The sequence below is a fragment of the Talpa occidentalis genome, unplaced genomic scaffold (genome assembly GCF_014898055.3).
Source record: "Talpa occidentalis isolate TD23 unplaced genomic scaffold, MPIMG_talOcc4v2.1, whole genome shotgun sequence".
NCBI lineage: Eukaryota > Metazoa > Chordata > Mammalia > Eulipotyphla > Talpidae > Talpa > Talpa occidentalis.
The window spans coordinates 120,067,426-120,085,769 of NW_026555331.1; the positions used below are offsets into that span (position 1 = coordinate 120,067,426).

Consider the following 18,344-nt stretch of genomic DNA (forward strand, 5'->3'; position numbering starts at 1 on the left):
TCTAGAGCTTTACAGGAATCTTACCATGCTAGAGAAAACTGGATTGAAGTATAAATTCAGAATAATTTTACATTCATGACAATGTCAACAAATTGACTCAAGGAAATTACATTTTTTTCACACATTTTTGAAACTATGAGGAAGTCCTGCAAGATGTTAGTACATATTTCTCCCACTTGCCCCACTGGAAATGGCTACCTTTTATATACAGTACAAGAAAGTACTATATTAAATACTCACCTGTTGGAGATTCCCACTGCATGTGAACCTTTTAATGCCTCACAATAAAGAAACATGTTGACTTTTGTTATACTCAGTTTCATACTTGACCATGAAATGTTCCTTTTTTAAATTGAACATCTATTAACATCTTGAGGTATAAGTGTTCCAAAAAATACTTTTTAGCAAAGCACTGCTTTAAAAGAATGCCATCACATTTTTCTAAATTTTCCTATAATAGGGAATTCATATAACTTATTTAAAATAATTTTGTTTGTAAATTGCTTTGAGATGATTGCAGTAGCTCTGCAAATCTTCATTGTATATTTCTTTGCATAGCTTAACAATTTTATTTTTCATTGATTTTTACCCATAAAATTATGGATAGAAAAAATGATGTAGGATTTGCGGATTGTATATTGGAATAATTCCAAAGAGTCATTAATTTTTATTTGTATTTGTGGGTGCAAAGAACTCAGTGAAAGTGGGGTGCACATTGAAGTCATGATCCTGTTTGTTTCCCTCTTAGGTCACTATTCGTGAGTTGGGTGGTATTCCAATTGTTGGAAGCAAAATAGACCATCCCAACATCAGCATTAAAGAGAAGGCTTTAAATGCACTGAATAACCTGAGTGTGAATGTTGAAAATCAAATCAAGATAAAGGTATGTTACCTGAAATCACTAATATGTAAGGTTATTTATAAATGAAAGGGAAAATAGTAAGTTAAATAATGAAATTTTAGGAGACCATCTCTTATGTGAGCAAGAAGCATTGAGATATAATTGACAACAATGTTATATAAGTTTAAGGTGTGCCACACGAGGCTCTGGTGCGCATACATACGGTAAGCAATACTCACCACCATTACATCACCGACCGCCACCTCCATCCACCACCTCACAGAATTACCTTTTATGTGTGTGGTGAGAACATTTAAGATCTACTCTCAGTAACTTCCATACACAGTATTGGTAACCAGAGTCATCGTGCTGTACATGGTAGCCCCAGAATTTATTCATCTTATAACTGGAAGTTTGTTCCCTTTAACTGACTCCTCTCCATTTCCTTCACTCCCCAGCCTTCAGAACCCACACGCCACTCTGTATGAATTTGTCTTTTCTTAGATTCCACATATAAGTGAGACCATTTGGTACTTTTCTGTCTGATTTATGGAATTAAGTTCTCAAGGTCCATCCATTTGACACAAAGTGTGGGATTTCTTACTTTTTATTGTGTGTGTACACAAACACACAATTAAATGCTATCCATGTATATAATGAAATACTCATTTATGTACATATATGGGTTTACATGGATATGAATCTATGACTGTACAGGTATGGATATGTGTGTGTACACACACACACACACCCCCCACATTTTCTTTATTCATCCATCACTGTACTCTGGTTCTTTCAAGATCTTGTCTGCTGTAAATAATAGTACAGTGGGAATACAGCTGTCTTCTGGAATGTGATTTCATTGGTGCATAGTGGGTTCAGTGGTAGAATTCTCTAGAAAATAACTTCATTTCCTTTGGATATATATCCCAGAGGTAGGACTGCTGGATCATGAGGTAGTTCTATTTTGAATTTTTTGAGGAACCGCCATACTGTTTTCCATAACTGCATGCCAGTTTGCATTCCCTCCAACAGCAAACAAGAGTCCTCTTCACATCCTTGCCAACACTTACTCTCTTGTCTCTGATAATAACCATTCTAACAGGTTTGAGCTCATTGTGGTTTTGATTTGCATTTCCCTTGTGAGAGATGTTGCGTATCTTTGTGGAACGCTAGCTATTTGTAAGTCTTCTTTGGAAAAACATCTGTTCACATTCTCTGCCCTGTTTTTTTGGATGGGGGGTTATTTGGGGGGGAGATAAAGAATAAGCAGAGGAGGGAGGAAACTGAGCTAATCAATAAGAGGCACATAGATTTTTTTTTTTTTTTAATAAATTTTATTGTTATATTCCCCATACAATTGCAGCCCCCCCATTCTGACCCCAATCCCTCCCCTCCCACCCCCGCCCACCTAAAAGTGTCTCTGGTTCATAGTTTTTTGTTGATTTTGATTTTCACTTTCTTATAGTTACTCATTTTCCTGGTCCCTTATTTAAGTTTTCTAGATTCCTGCTATGAGTGAGACCATCCGGTATTTTTCTTTTTCTTTTTGGCTTATTTCGCTGAGCATGATCCCTTCCAGCGCCATCCATGTTGCTGCAAATTGCATGTGTTTATCTTTTTTGAATGCTGAGTAATATTCCATGGTATATATGTACCACATCTTCTTGATCCAGTCATCTATTTTTGGGCATTTGGGTTGTTTCCACAGCTTAGCTATTGTAAACAGTGCTGCTATAAACATAGGGGTGCAGGTGTTCTTTGGAATTGATGTTTCTGTGTCCTTTGGGTAAATACCTAGGAGTGGAATTGCTGGATCATATGGAAGCTCTATGTTTAGTAGGTCCAGAAATCTCCATACAGCTTTCCACAGTGGTTGGACCAGTTTGCACTCCCACCAACAGTGCAGAAGAGTTCCTTTTTCTCCACACCCTCGCCAACATTTGTTGTTGCTAGTTTTTTAATATGTGCCATTCTCACTGGTGTAAGATGGTATCTCATGGTAGTTTTGATTTGCATTTCCCTGATAACAAGTGATGTTGAACATTTTTTCATATGCCTGTTGGCCATTTGAAGAGGCACATAGATTTTTGAATTAGAGCTTCAGTTTAATCCAAATGTAGTAAAGAAGCCAGCGAGGATTGGATCATATCTGTATATATTTAGAAATACACAATAAACTAGAAAATTTGTTTAATCACTATTGAGCTCCTACTCTGATGTAGAATTTAGAAATGAGCACAGTTAACTCTTGCTTTAAAAAAGCTGTAAGTAGGATAAGACAAGTCCATAAATAGTTATAAATCAAGGAAAAACATGAAGTACTTTCAGGAGAAATTTAAGGAAAATATTGTTGAGTTCACAGAAAGGAGAGATTTCTGTAAAGGGAAGACTCCAACCTAGCTCTTAAAAATACGTAAGGTTATAAAATTTAAATTAAAAAAAAATAAAATAAAAAACAACATTGATGGAAAAAAATAAAAAAAAGAACAGCTAACTTTACTATTTACAATAGCTAAGCTTTGGAAACAACCCAAATGCCCAAAAATAGATGCCTGGATCAAGATGTGGTACATATACACCATGGAATATTACTCAGCATTCAAAAAAGATAAACACATGCAATTTGCAGCAACGTGGATGGCGCTGGAAGGGATCATGCTCAGCGAAATAAGCCAGAAAGAAAAAGAAAAATACCGGATGGTCTCACTCATAGCAGGAATCTAGAAAACCTAAATAAGGGACTGGGAAAAAGAATAACTATAAGAAAGAAAATATCAAAATCAACAAACAACTATGAACCAGAGACACTCGGTGGGGGGTGGGGAAAGGAGGGCTTGGGGTCAAAATAAGGGGGTTGTAATTGTATGGGGAATATAAAAAATAAAATTTAAATTTAAAAAAGTAAAAATAAATAAAAAACTACATTGATGAAAAAAAATAAAATAAAAATACGTAAGGTTTCTTAAAGTTGGAACTTGAGAAGGAAGAAATTCCAAGAGAAGGAAAAAAGCTGAAGGGCAGAGCTCCAGGAATCACGGAGCTGGCTTATTTGATAATCTTGTTCTAGAATTGCAGTGGTGGAAAGGATTCAGAGATAATAAGACTAAATAGTCAACACATTTTGGTAAATGCTGTGAAAACACCACCACCTTCCAAAGATAAGTGATATAGAAAGAGTAGAAAAGCCATTTTTTAAAGGATAGACATACAATCAAGTTGTGACAAGAGAGCTAGTTGACTTATAAATATCTAGCTCTTGAAACTATAATAAGAGTTTAACTTTTATTGTTGTTGCTTTGGTTACTATGATAGCTTGGATGTTTTTTTAAAAGTTAAGGGACAATTGGTAAGAAAACTTAAGTTTTCTTAAAAGTTTTCTTACCAGTTAAACCTTTTAGTAAAGTTCAGATTTAGTTAGATGAATACAAATTATCTGTGAGACATGATATTTCCAAGGTGGACAGATTATGACCAAACAGAGAATAGTTCCAGAAAACTTTCTATCACTCTGGGTTTAGTTTTATTATGTAATAAAAATAAGGTTACTACTTGCATTACTTTTTGCAGGCAGTGGGGAACAATATTATGAAGGATAGTTTGTATATGAACCCCCTCAACAGCAAGATAAATAAGGAATCTTGGGGCAAATTTAATTTTGCCTCTGCTTACTTTTGATGGAATGAAAAAGAAAAACTTATTGCACTTTGTTCCTTCCATCTGTTGTATATGTCCTTACCATGCTACAAAATGCTTTACACATCTTCCTCCTTTATCCTGCATGCCCAGAGCAGCTGACACGGAAAGGCAGACTGTGTTGGGCTGACCCCCATCAAGTTAGAGCCTCTGGTGCCAACAGCATGGTCTCTGCAGCTGGACATTGTTCCCTACAGGCTGACTTACACTGGGGCAGGAGAGCCAAGCTCCTTAGCTCCTGGAAGACTTTAAAGTCCTTGTCTGCCCCTATGGCAATGGAGGTAAAAACAAAAGCAATTGGGATTACCTCAAGGGAAAAAGTTTTTATACAGTTTTATAAAAGTTATACAGTTTTTAAAAGTTTTTAAAAGTTTTATGTTTTAAATCTTATAGAAGATTTAAAAAAAATCCTACTGAATGAGAGAAAATACTCACACAATATATAATTAATAAGGGGTTATATTCAAAATATATTTAAATCTTAGCACAATTCAACAGAAAAACAGCCCATTAATGGGCAGATGATATGAACAGTTAATTCACCCAAGAGGAGAGCCAGAAAGCTCACGGATGCTTAAAAAATGTTCATCATTTCCAATCAGAGAAATGCAGGGTAAAGCCATGAGGTATAATCTCCCACATCCATGCAAATGGCACATATTAAAAAGACCTCTCCAGATTCAGAGAAAGGGGATCCTGTTATGTTGTTGGTGGGAATGTAAACTGGTACCACCATTATGGAAAGCAATCTGAATTTTCCTTAAAAACCTAAAAAATGGAAATACCAGACAACCCAGTTGGGCGTTCTTGCACATCTCTCCAAAGAATACGAAAACATCAGCACAAAAACTGTGTTACAATGTTTATTAAGCATTATTTACAATAGTTGGGACATGGCAGCAACCTAGATTGTCCACCAGCAGGCTCTTGGACCAAGAACTCGTGGTTTAGCTACACTATTGAGCACTCCTCAGCCGTAAGTAAGGGTGAAGTACAGCTATTTTCAGAAAAATGGATTTGATAAAATACTTACAAAAACCCGTGTGCATTGATAGCTCGGAGGGGGAGGAGGAGGGAGGGAGAAAGGAACATGGGGACAGAAGGGAGAGTGGTGGGGGACAAAATAAAAGGTCAGCACAGGTTTCACTCCCGATGTTTCTCTAGGATAAGCAGAACTTGGTGTCCTACTAAAACACAGTTTGCATTTTTTCTTACCCACAGATTATATAGACACCATTAAAATGATTCTAATCAGGAGGTTTCTTTTACAGCCAAGGAGACACCTGTAACTTTGAAAAAATAAATTCCTTGTCTGTAAAACAGCCATAACGACACCTGCCGCATTAGAGTTGCCTTTGGCTGAAGTGAAGGGTGCCCGTGAGATGCCCAGTGTGGTGCCTGCATTGACAAAGGCAACTTAAAAAAAAAATAAAGCCACAGAGTGAGGGCTGCGTGGACATGTCATCCTTGCTGAGCAGTCAGTCTCCTCCCGAGCCACTGCCCTGCTCCACAGCACAGGGAAGTTACCGTCTGCCCCACTAAGTTTAGAGATTTGAAGGTGCACCCTTCCCCCTGCAGGTGTACATGAGTCAGGTCTGCGATGATGTCCTCTCCGGCCCTTTGGACTCCGCCGTGCAGCTGGCCGGCCTGAGGTTGTTGACAAACATGACGGTCACCAACGACCACCAGCACCTGCTCAGCAGCTCCCTCACGGGCTTCTTCCGTGTGCTGCTCACCGGGAACGGCAGCACCAAGGTACGGAGTGGCTGTGGCACCCAGTGCAGAGGGAGGTTGTGTCAAGCTCATGAGGTGGGAATTGAACTCACAAGTCACCTATCCTCAGTTGATGTCCTCAGAAAAGACACTTCAGTCAAGGTTTATTAAAAACCCGTCCATGTGGCTAAGGATAGTAAATAATTTTTATGTCCTAATACTGAATTTACAGACTTGTAAAAGTCATGTTATTTCATTTGTCAGTAGATTGATATTCATTTGGTTTTCTGAAAATGAGTTTACTGTGGGAAGTAGCTAGCTTCCCACACCAGATGCAAGGAATGTGATAGGAAGGAAACTGAGTGAGTGCTGGTTATTGACTTTTTTGCCTACTTATTTAGCCATTATTTGTTGAAAAATCTTTCTAAAACCACTTTTAAGTTCTGGAAATGAATGTCTCTGCTTCACTTGGACCAGTCGTGCAGATGCAGCAGGCAACAGAGATTGAGCTGAACTAAACAGGATCTCAGGAGACAGCCTATGATGGTTACTTGAGTTAAACCCCTCATGTTTGTGTGCATGCTTGTCAAGTGCCATTTTGTAAGAAATAGCATCAACAGCAGTATATGATCAAAAGGTTGAGCTGATTACTCACCATGGTTTTACTATATTGTCCATGTTCTCTGGCACAGTTGAGAGAAAAGTACATGCACATTTTAGGAAAACCAAATGTGAAGCCATGTTCCAAATACTGTCGTCACAAGTAATTTCTGGGGTTATCAAATTGTGACTACAGAAAGCTCAGTGTCGTCCTCCCTTAAAAATTTGTTATGAGATAACATTATATGAACATTTCACATTTGTGGGACCCAGAATATCTGTATCTGATCCAGCATGTTCCAAAAGGCATTCAAAATTAAATGTAATAGCCTATCAGTATCTTAGCAATATTGCTTCATCCAAGGCAATTTCCAATATGTGTACACCCAGCAACTCTCTCTCTAGTGGAGTAAGTTCACTTCCCACCTAAGGCCCCACGGAAATTCCCTTTCCCTCTAGTCCTTGGATTTGCAGGTACAGGAATAATTTTTCTCTGCAGCCGCCATGCCCCAAACCTCAGGAGGAATACTGAGTTCAGAGCTACACAGGTCTGTCTCAGACATGGGCTAATTTGTGATCTATCTGAGGACTTTGTAGAAAGTGACTCACACCACAATAGTATCTTCGATTTTTGTTTTGTTTTGCCATTGCATTCCCCTAGTAGGATATCTTTGGTATAGCAAAAATGTGCTTTTCTGGTCCATCTGGAATCCTAACCTAACCACCACCTATAACATTGTCAAATGTTATCTGAATACCATTTCAATGGAAAAATGACTTTATAGTTCCAACTTGCAAATGAACTTTTGGATTGTAATCCATTTGTAGGTGGGGAAAATGTATCCCTTTTAGTTAAGTAAGCACTGAGATGACTTTAATAAATGATCTCACTGAACTATAATAACCTCTTAGGTGCAACACTGATTCATAACTAAATACAAATAGTGTGAGATTAAAGTGAACAAGCCTTGCTTACATCTGCAGTAGGAACAAAGAAAATTAATGACGTAGGAGAAATGCCCCGGTGCCACCACAAGATGGCACAGGTGACAAGAGAAAAACAAGACCTGCCATGGTTTCAAACCAAAATACGTTGCATTGTTTTATCCGTAGTTGTATTTTGTGTTTATTCCTGCAGGTTCCTCCATGTTCCATAGCAGCATGGGATCTCAGTGAGGATACTAGTTAACGCTTGCTGTACCATTCCCTGGTTGTACACCTGCCCTCGCTGACTACTAGTCGGCCTAGTAAGGTCTAATTGACTTGATCTCAGGCTTATGTCAGAAGGCCCAGGACCATCCTATTTCATATCTCTCGTCCATTTTCCTAATCAAAGCTGCACTGCTGTCGGAAACGGGTGTTTACTGCTAACGCTTAGTCTGTGTTGCTGACAGCCAGTCAGACCTCCAGGGGGCGTGCGCTGCGGGAGGGTCAGCAGTGGTCTTGACTCTCTTACCTTACGAGGCCATGGTTTTAAAAGGATGTTTAAAAACCTGTGGTCTCCACATACACATGACACAGTTAGCCTAATTGCTTTCACCTGGGGAATGGAGTGGGCCCATAGGATGGTGGCTTTCGTTTTCACCTTCTGCACTGCTTGAAATGTATCATGACTGTGTATTTTATAAAAAGTTGACCAAAACAAGAAAATAAAGCAAAACTTGATCTCCTCCGCCTAATTAACACATTAGTATATACAATGCAAAGGACTGTGTGAGTATGTAGGATAGAGACCTCAAGACCAAAAAGAAAATACTAAACCTTTATAGTGATCATTTCTGGGCATTTTTTGTGCTTTTCTGTAATGTCTTTGCAATCAAAGTTTTATAAGATAAATGTCCAGGTTCCTTCCCAGGTCTGATGGAGAGCACATTGTCACTTTTCCTGACTTCATTACCAATACCCCTGATTGCGCCTTACCTTCCTGTAGCCTCAAGCTTCTTGCAGAAAGCATAATTTTACATAACTTCATTTTTAAAGGAGACGTTCCATTTGAATGTTTTTATTACTGAATTTTTACTTATAAATGATAAGCTAGTCAGAAAGTTAGTATTTGTTTACTGATTATATCAGTCTGCCTATTGATATGATTGTAAAGCATTTTTTCACATAAGAGGCAAGCTTAAAGATTCATAGTAACTTATTAAAAAGGGCTGTATTGTCTCTTATTTAATATTGGTAATCAAACTATCCCAAAGTTGACATGTCAAGTTCCAAAGATCTAGTTCACTTACCAGAAATCATAAAAAAGGTCTTTATTAATCTTAACATGTGTTAAGTTTAACACATACAAGGGGTGTGTGTGTGAGTGCTCGGCGGGTTGTGGAGACATGCGCAGTGTTCTCCCTAACAGCTTCGTTGGTGCGCGAGGTAAGTACTCTGAGGCGGCAGGTGTCGGAAGTTCAGAGACCTTTTAAGTGGGTAAATTGAGAAGGCGTCATAGAGAGAATGTGAGCCACACCTTGAAACATAGGCAGGAAATTACTATGGACATGGTGAAAGGATAGCATGACAAGGAGGGAAAATTCATGCTTGTTTGAAATAAACCAATATTATTCTTATTTCAGGTTCAAGTTTTGAAACTGCTTTTGAATATGTCTGAAAACCCAGCCATGACAGAAGGACTACTTGGTGCCCAAGTAAATAGCGTACATGGGTTCTTGTTTGTTTTGTTTCTGTAAATATACAAATAAATACATAGGTTTGGACAGAAATCGGGATTTATCTCAAAATGTTAGCAGGGATTATCCTGAGCAGCAATAGTAAAGGTGGCTTTCATGAGTCTTTCTGCCTATGCAAGTTTCCTAAGTTTTCTGTAATGAGTATATTTTACTTTCAAAAATTGTTATGAAAAATTCTCCCTACTAATAGTAAATTACTCTGTCTCTACCCTGTTTGGGGTACTGATGTCATCCTATCTTTTACTTGACCAATGTTCACATGTATCTTAGTAGCCACAGTATGTGCCAGATGCTGGGCTGAAATGCCAAAATATGCCAGTGAGTGTAGCATGACATGGTGCTTATCCTTATGGAGAAGACAAAGATATGTAAAAAATGAATATAATTTAATTAAAGTTGTGCAGGTGTTGTGAAGAAGCCAAAGTGATGCTGAGCTAGAACAGCCCTCTGCTGTTGCAGAAAAAGGACCCAAGGTAGTCGTCTGCTCGGTCCTGTGCCCAAAGTGCAGGTGTGCAGTAAAGGTTTGGGGAATTAAGGGCTCCCTGTGAAGACTACGGGTGATCTTAAAAAGGAAATGAATGTTTTTCAATTCTAGGATTCCAAAGAAATAGTTTTCAGCTGCAAACCTTTTTTTTCTTTAAAACCTTTTAAAACCTTTTTTTCCATTATTGTACAGTATAGGGGTAATCTTTTGACAAGATTTAAATATATGTATTCAGTAGTTTTAAAATGTGAAAATATACATGAAAAATGTTTTCAGTTATTAAAGTAATGCTCATCACTTCGTCTTTCAGGTGGATTCATCGTTCCTTTCCCTTTATGATGGCCACGTAGCAAAGGAGATTCTTGTTCGAGTTCTTACGCTATTTCAGAATATAAATAACTGCCTCAAAAAGGAAGGCTATTTAGCTCTGCAGCCTAATTTCACTAAAGATTCACTATTTTTCCTGTTATATGGAGAAGAATGTGCCCAGAAAATGAGAGCTTTAGTTTATCACCATGATGCGGACGTGAAAGAAAAGGTAACAATAATACAAAAATTGTAATTGGTCGGCCATGTTTTTCCAAAGAGTAATGCAGTCTGGAAGCAATTCACGTAAGTTTATTTTTCATTTTCCTTAAAATGAATTCTTTCAGCTGCTGATTTTTAAGTAGTAAATTATCACAACTCCTTAGCACAGTTACAGCTTGCCATGGTTTTCTGGTGTATTTTGGACCATTTTATTGATACAAACTGAATATAAAAGCTTATTCTGCAACCATTGATATCTTTATTTTGTATCTGTTTGTTGAGATACTTCAACTATTTGCATGAAGTGAGCTTTTTTCTACTGTGTCAGGTGACTTGCAGTTACTCCTGAGGCAGGATTGGTTATGTAATGAGTTGTTTCAGAACTGCCTGGGATGACCTCGTTTCTAGTAGTGATGAGTTCCTGAGAGCTCTAGTCCATCTGCCACCCCAGATATACTGCTTCAAGCCTGTTGTAATCATTAGAATCTGTTCTAGCTAATGAAAACAGTAAACTTCTAGGAGAAATGTGTCCTAGTACTAACTGCCATTCAGTGTGTCAATATGCAAAGATGCTATACATGAAATACTGGGACCAATTGAAATATCCATTGGTGATTGGACAAATCAATGAGTTAGTCTTTAAAAATAACAAACCAGGTCCGAATATGCTGATGTGGGAAAAATCCATGAAACGTAGGTATTTTTTAAACATATATAACCCCCTTTGTGGTTTTTAAATGAAAAATATTTATGCCTATATAATGTACTTCTAGAATTACTTTTCTATCTATACCCTCTTTTACTGTTTAAATTTTTACTCTGAACATAAATTTTACAGTTAGAGGGGAATCACAAGGTTGTTTTTTCCTCTTAATTGATAGTACTAAATTTGCATATTTTGTGACTTTAGGCTAAAGTCACAGCTACTTTTAAAATTTCTCAGCTACTTTTTTAACTAGTATCTTAGTCCACAAAAGCTACTAAAACAATACTGTTATCTTTTATTTCAACAAAGTTTTTATAATTATCAAGTTCATAGCACCACCATGCTTAGTATTAAATAGGTACGCAAACAGATGCTTTCATGTTCATTTAAGACAAAGCTTTAAATTTCATTTATACATACATGGTGTCCACAGGAAGTCAGAAAATCTCAAACAGAAAAATGCGAAAGTCTCAGGTTATCCTGAAACAGAAATCAAACTTGGAAAAAAGGTTTATGGTAGGAAAAAATTCAGTGCAAGGTGAATATGGCAATTCAAATGACCACACTAGTAATATATATGTGGTGCTTTAGAATAATACTTTTATTTATGATGCAAACATAAGCATTCCCTGAAAGGCACATTTCTTTATAACTTTTTCCTTAAATCTGCCCCCTTAATGAAAATGTGTTCAAAATATACACATTCAAAACCATGATTTGGTTTCATAGTGCTTTTTCAACATTAGGTTCTAAAACTGTCTCTTCTAGTTTGAATAAGTAGTCTCATTTCCTGGCAGTCAGATGAAATGTCAGAATGCTAGAGAAAAGGAGTAATTTTTAACTACCCAGAGAGAAATACATAGTGAAAATTCACATTGATCTTTATCCGTATAGGTCATGACACAGCTTAGCTTTCATTAGATAGAATTTCTCTTAATTGATGAGACAGGCCCAATTAAGTGGAACTAGAACATAATTTGAAGTGCTTGGAGACTCTCAGTTAAACAGTACATGTGAATACAAAAAATGTTAAGGCCATTCATGGAAAAGAAGCAAGATATATTTGGCTTATCATTTTGTAAAGCACAGGTAAGAGATGACATTTCAGTTCAGTGTGCAACAGCAAGGAAGATAACAAAAACCCTGGCCAGTAGTAATCTAACATCTTGATTCATGACGGTGAATCTAGCTAAATGTTCCTTTGGAGTTAAAGTTTATGCTTACTCAGTTTTTCCTGTAGGTTTCTTTTATGTGGGGGAATTTTTTGTGCATTAGTGCCCCCAAATCACATACATTATATGTACACATGACAAACTTTTCCTTGATGGATTAGCATTTTTATCTACAAAGATGCTAATTTTTGATAAAGATCAATTTCATTTACATTTTTTTACACTTGTTTTGGCTTATCCCTTTCCAAATTTATAAAATGGAGATAAAAATTGCATCCAGTGTTTCCTGTCCTTAGACTTAAATCTGCAGCACATTATCAAAAACATTATTAGCCTATTTTCAGCTTTCAAACCTGCCTGTGATTAGGCAGCCCTCCCCTAAATTGTTTTCTCCCTTACATTTCCAATTTTTTTTTTTTTTAATTCACATTCACATTTTTTGGAGGTAGGTAAAAATTATCCTCTTGTTGCTCATGAGGAAACTGAGGCACAGTGAACATAGGTAAGCTATTTAAGATGCAGATTAGTGGCTAACATGTGGCATGCATAATGTACAAGTTAAATCATGGAGCACTGCCCGGGTAGCAATTTGATAGCCTATTTTGATGATTTCATGAGACTGAATCAGGAAGATAGAATAGGCCTCCTGCAGCTCTGATGTAGGGAAGCTCAGATTAGTCATGTAACTAGAGAGCCCTGATAGGACTTAAAATTCCAGTCAGCTGATTCCCAAAATCACCATCTTTAATTCTACACTGGCTTAATAATTTATAAATCTTACTGAATGAGTATAGGAAAACAAAATGAGAATTCAAAATATATGGTCTTTTAGCATCTAAGATCTGCATTTAGCTTTGGAAAGTTTTTTCTTGCAGCTATATTTGTACTTAGCAGATTTCACTTTTGGATCAAAAATAGAAATTTCATGTCATATTCTCATAATCACATTCTTTGCCCACTCAGAGGCCTTTTAATTTGGGCATTGTAGACATACAATACACAATTCCCCTGTCAAAAAGAACTGCTTTAAAAGGTAAACTTAGCCCAAACTACTCCTATGATTTTATGCTAAAAACAAAACAAAAAAACCCAACATTTGGCATATAAGCTAATCTTAATAGAGCAAGAACTGCCCTATCAGCATGAGAGTAAATTTCATCACTTAATACGCATGTAGGAACTATGTTCATAGGTGCAGGCCTCTGAAGAAATCCATGTACGCAGGCAGCCTTGATTAACATTGTAGAAGGCCCTTTAGAAGAAGTCTTTTTAAGACCAGTTTTTCATAACCTCAGGATGCATTTGTTTAAAAAATTCAACTGCAATGTTATATCACTGAGACAAGATTTAGAATCCTTATTAGCCAACTGATTATTTAAATGATCCATACTTGAACTTTTTGTGAACTGGCAATCAGGTTAGCACATTATTACACAAAGCATAAAAATACAAACTTGCGGAAGTTGTTTCCAAATGTAAAAATTTGTAGCAGGTAATGCCTTTTTCCACTAAAAGCTGCTATGCTCATAATTCAAAGGCTTCATCAGTATTTAGGTATCTTGATTCTCCATGCTTCAAAACAAAAAAATCTTCAGTCTTAAGTCCATATCTTTCCAGAGCCTCCTTCAGTTTCACTGGAGGTTCTAAGTAATGCTGGCAAGGCGGGGTGGGGAGAGAAAAAGATTTAAGCATGCGTGTCTTTACAGGGTATTTCAAAGAGTTGAAACTAAAACATATTCCTACCTAATGCCCTTTCTCTTCATTGAAGCATTAGCGAATCACACTTTCTAATATTTAAGTTTGAAGTAGATTGACTTATCAATCTATCCAATAACCATGTATGTCAAATTCATTGCCAACTTAGATTGAACATTATATTGCATGACATTCCAATCTAAATAAAATCAATGCCAAAAGTGTTAGAGATTTAATTATTAAGAGATTAAAATGTTAACAATTTTTGAAGACTAGCAATTTAGATTAGAAGTGATAGAGTATGTGTAAACAAATGCTAGAGAAACTTGAGGCTAAAAATGGGCTGTTGGCCTCATTCCCCAGCCAAATGCAGATACTACAGTGTATAGAGTGAAAGGTGTAGGGAAGGGGTTTGTGCTTTATACACCTTTTTGTTTCCTCCCCATTTTCAAGGTTTAAAAAGCATACTGTTTCAGGTTGTCTTGACCTGCTGAAATGTTTTCCAAATAAATTGAGACCACCTGAATGTTATTCTAACTACTAAAAAGCTATGAATAAAGAAATTTAAAAAAAGTAATTTCACTGGTTAGTTTTGTATTAGTCTACATGTTTACATTGCTTAATGCCATCTTTTTTCTTTTTCAAAAGGTTTTGCCCTCAATTTCAATTAGAAAAGCTATAAAATGTGGAAATATAAAGCAGTAACTTAAAAAAAAAAAAAAAAAAGTCTGCTCTAATCACCAGCTGTGAGTCTGCCTCTGTCCTACATGTAATAACTATCATTCAAGAGCCTCCAGCGTAGCCAGGCCAGTGAATCCAACAAAAACCTTACCTACGTCTAATACAGAGACCGGAAAGAAAATAGTATAGGGGGTGAATGTGAGGTGGGGTAATAAGTGTGGATGGAGGTTTAATTTTAAATAGGAGAGTCTAAGAAGTTCTTAAGTGACATCTGAACAAAGACCTAATAGAGCAGACTGCACAGGGCCTTAAAGGCAGCTGTGCAAGCAAAGCTGACTGAGTATGAAGGGAAAATGTCAGGTCATTCTGGCAAAGTCCAGACCTGCCTGCTGTAGTGGTGAGGACAGACTGTAAGAGGTAGAGTGGCGGTGATGAATAGTTGTGAAAGTCTGCATACATGTAGGCTGAGCTGCATGTGTGGAAAAACTGGATAGAGGATGTAAGAGAAGTCAAGATCTGGCCTAAGTAACTGGAAGGAGAGAGATGCCAGTACTGGGATGTAACAGAAACAAGTTTGAGGCAAGATTGGGGACTTAAATTTTTGGTATCTAGTGGAAAGATAGTATTTTAAAGCTATAGACTGATGCTATCTGCAAGGGCGTAGCCAACTAGAGAAACAAGCCTGGACTAAGGCACTCAATATTTAGAAGGACAGGGGATAAAGTAGCAGCAGAGACTAAGAAGGGACAGCCAGTCATGTACTAAGAAAACTAGAAAAGGTTTTTGAGACCTGAGGGAGGGGGTGTACACTTACCTCAGCACCACATCTCATGCATCTTTCTCCCTGAGGTGGGTGCTCTGTTACTAGCTAACTTTTGGAGCAGGGAGAGAGGAGGGGAGCATTGGACATGGCAGCGGTCTTTCGTGCACAAACTTGGGGAGGACAGATTCTAGTACACATGGGCTGACACGGGGGACCACCACCTACTGTGTCTTCCTAGCTGAGCCCTGGAACAATAATAGCCCTAGAGCATCGATCTGGTTAAAGTGTAAAGTAAGATTGGTGTAAGGCACCCACCTCCTGCTCTTTCCTCCTGAGGCTGCAAATCACAGAGCCCCCATGATAGTCGGAGCAGCCGCTGGCCATGGAGAGAGAACAGTGCCCTCCCCACCCAATCTGAACACTTCCTTGAGGCGTCTGGGCTCCCACCTCCTCACATACACTCTCTTCCCTCCCATCTTCTTGACGGGGAGGATCCCAAAAGTAAAACCACTTTCTCTGGGGGAGGGGGCAAGAGCATGTAAATGAAAGCACAGATAAGGCGACCTGGAGATGGATAATTGAGCTGAATCCAATTTGAGTCAGAATTGGAGGCGCTAACCAGTAGTTCAGAACCTCAGAAAAGATGTCCGGGAACACAAGTAATTCTTCACCAAAGAAATTTAAGTTCTTAAGAAAACCCAAGTAGAAACGATGTTTGTGAGGAATGCAATGACAGAACTGACAAGAGCCAAGGAATCCTTAGACTTGCTGAGGAAAGAATTTCAGAAAATGGAACATTAAAATGTTCCAGATAACTCAAGTGGAAGAAGAGAGAGATGTAGGAAAGATGAAATACCAGGCAAAATATCAGGCTCCAGTAGAAAAGGATGCCTTGTACTGAGTATTGATTCCTAGAGACAACAACTTAGTAATGGACTAGTTGAGATCAGGAATGTCCTTGCGGCCATTAGTATGCATACTGGATTGCTATTACCAGTAAAATGCAATTTCTTTTAATAGCATACAAAATTTCAAAGAGATGGAATCCTCCCCCTCAGGAAAATAATTTGTTTTGTTAAATTCTTACACAGCCACCCTATGCTGATCTCTTTGCTAAGCTAATTTTAGTTACAAGCTGTAACTCTGGATTTTGATGTTGCAGTATCTTTCAGTGTCTCCATAGGCCAGTTCCTGGCTGTTGCAACCATCGAGAAGATAACACTAGAAGTAGGCAAGAAAGCCTTGAGGGACGACAGATAGCTGGCTATCTCACAGTGCAAGCACTTCTGTCCCCAAGGGAGACACAAATGCTCCGTAGAAAGCAAGACAACAGATTAGAAGTAAGTGTTGAAAGTAGATGCTCCAGCTCCTTGCATCCACTCAGTGCCAGACAAGCATGCGTTCCCTTTTAAGGGGGCTATCAACCTAGTACATTAGTAGATATTCAAATTAAACACCTTGGCCTCTAAAAAGTTAACATGTGTAGCCTGAAACTCATTTCCACAAAAACTAGTGAATGAGGTTTCAGTGCTTAAATACATCATCCCTTATAAATTAGATATTGCTATGAATACAATTTTAAAGCCAAGTTAAGGACATCCTTAATCTGCTTACAGTATACTCAACAGCTATTACATAACTCGTTCTATGTATGCAACTAGTCTTAAGGTGTTTACAAATCATATGCTAAACATCCTTCCTGAAAAATTCCATCTATTTTATAACAAACTTAGTTGTCAAGTTAATACAACTATTGTCAGAATGAATTCCAAATTGCTATGAATAAATCAGTTTTTTCTAAGTTTTATTATGAAATGGAGGTTAGATTTTTAACAGGAATAATTACTGAAGGCTAGGGCCTCCCTGGTGGCGCAGCAGCTTGGGCACAGCCAATGGAGCGCAGTGCTGTGAAGCTGTCCCCAGCCTCTGCAGCGCGGGTTCCCTTCCTGCCGGCCAGGGAGATTGCCACATGGTACGGCAGACCTCTCCTGCCTCGCCCGCTGCTCCCCTCAGCAGTGTCTTCGGTCCATCTGCCTGTTCTGCTCCCTGCTCTGTCTCTGGTGAATTCTCTCACCCTCCCATGCCTCTGACCTGTACCCTAGTTCTTGTATAAAAAAATAAATCTTAAAAAAAAATTATTGAAAGCAATAGCTGGGGTACAGGTCAGAGGTGCGGGAGGGTGAGAGAATTCACCAGAGACAGAGCGGGGAGCAGAACAGGCAGGAGGACCGAAAGCACTGCTGAGAGGAGCAGCGGGCGAGACAGTAGAGGTCTGCCACGCCATGTGGCAATCTCCCTGGCCGGCTGGGAATCGGGCCCGCACTGCAGAGGCTGCGGACAGCTTCACAGCGCGGCGCTGAACCCGCTGGGCCACCGGGGAGGCCCTATAATAATTTTTAAATGAAGTTTTCTATCCTCATCTCCCCTATCACATTTGAGAGCACAACTGTTTATCCATTTGCTCAATAGAAGTCATTCTGGAATCCTCTTTCCATAAGTTAATAAAATACCACTTCACTTCATCCAAGTAGCTAGTGTATCTTCTAGCTCAAGCCACAATAGAACACACATACACACGGCATACAAAATTACCTCCAAATAGTGACCTGCCACTAGAAACCAGTAATAAACTCCCCTTCTCCAAATGCACAAGCACACACATTCTCTTCAATCTCAAGTGAGATTAATTTTGCTGGGAAGGCTGGTAGAGGGCAGACAGTGTATTAGGTAATTTTGGAACAAGATGCAACTTAGGAAGAGGGAGGCCAGAAATAGAGAGAACTT

The 18,344-nt window shown here is 38.3% G+C and overlaps 2 protein-coding genes across 6 annotated transcripts in view; one reads left to right on the top strand and one right to left on the bottom strand.

The window, feature by feature from the left end:
* The window catches only part of ARMC10 (armadillo repeat containing 10), a 33,838-nt gene extending 19,148 nt beyond the window's left edge, over positions 1 to 14,690 (top strand). Inside the window, exons 3-6 of the mRNA XM_037511146.2 lie at positions 749 to 883; positions 6,116 to 6,292; positions 9,418 to 9,489; positions 10,326 to 14,690. Of these exons, the coding sequence (XP_037367043.1) occupies positions 749 to 883; positions 6,116 to 6,292; positions 9,418 to 9,489; positions 10,326 to 10,577 (636 nt within the window). The 3' untranslated portion in view covers positions 10,578 to 14,690. The remainder of the gene's footprint in view (positions 1 to 748; positions 884 to 6,115; positions 6,293 to 9,417; positions 9,490 to 10,325) is intronic.
* Positions 10,601 to 18,344, bottom strand: part of NAPEPLD (N-acyl phosphatidylethanolamine phospholipase D) — a 60,681-nt gene continuing 52,937 nt past the window's right edge. For all 5 annotated transcript variants that reach the window (XM_054692514.1, XM_054692515.1, XM_054692513.1 and 2 more), the window contains exon 5: positions 10,601 to 14,074. In XM_054692514.1, coding sequence (XP_054548489.1) covers positions 13,946 to 14,074 — 129 coding nt within the window. In that variant the 3' untranslated portion in view covers positions 10,601 to 13,945. The remainder of the gene's footprint in view (positions 14,075 to 18,344) is intronic.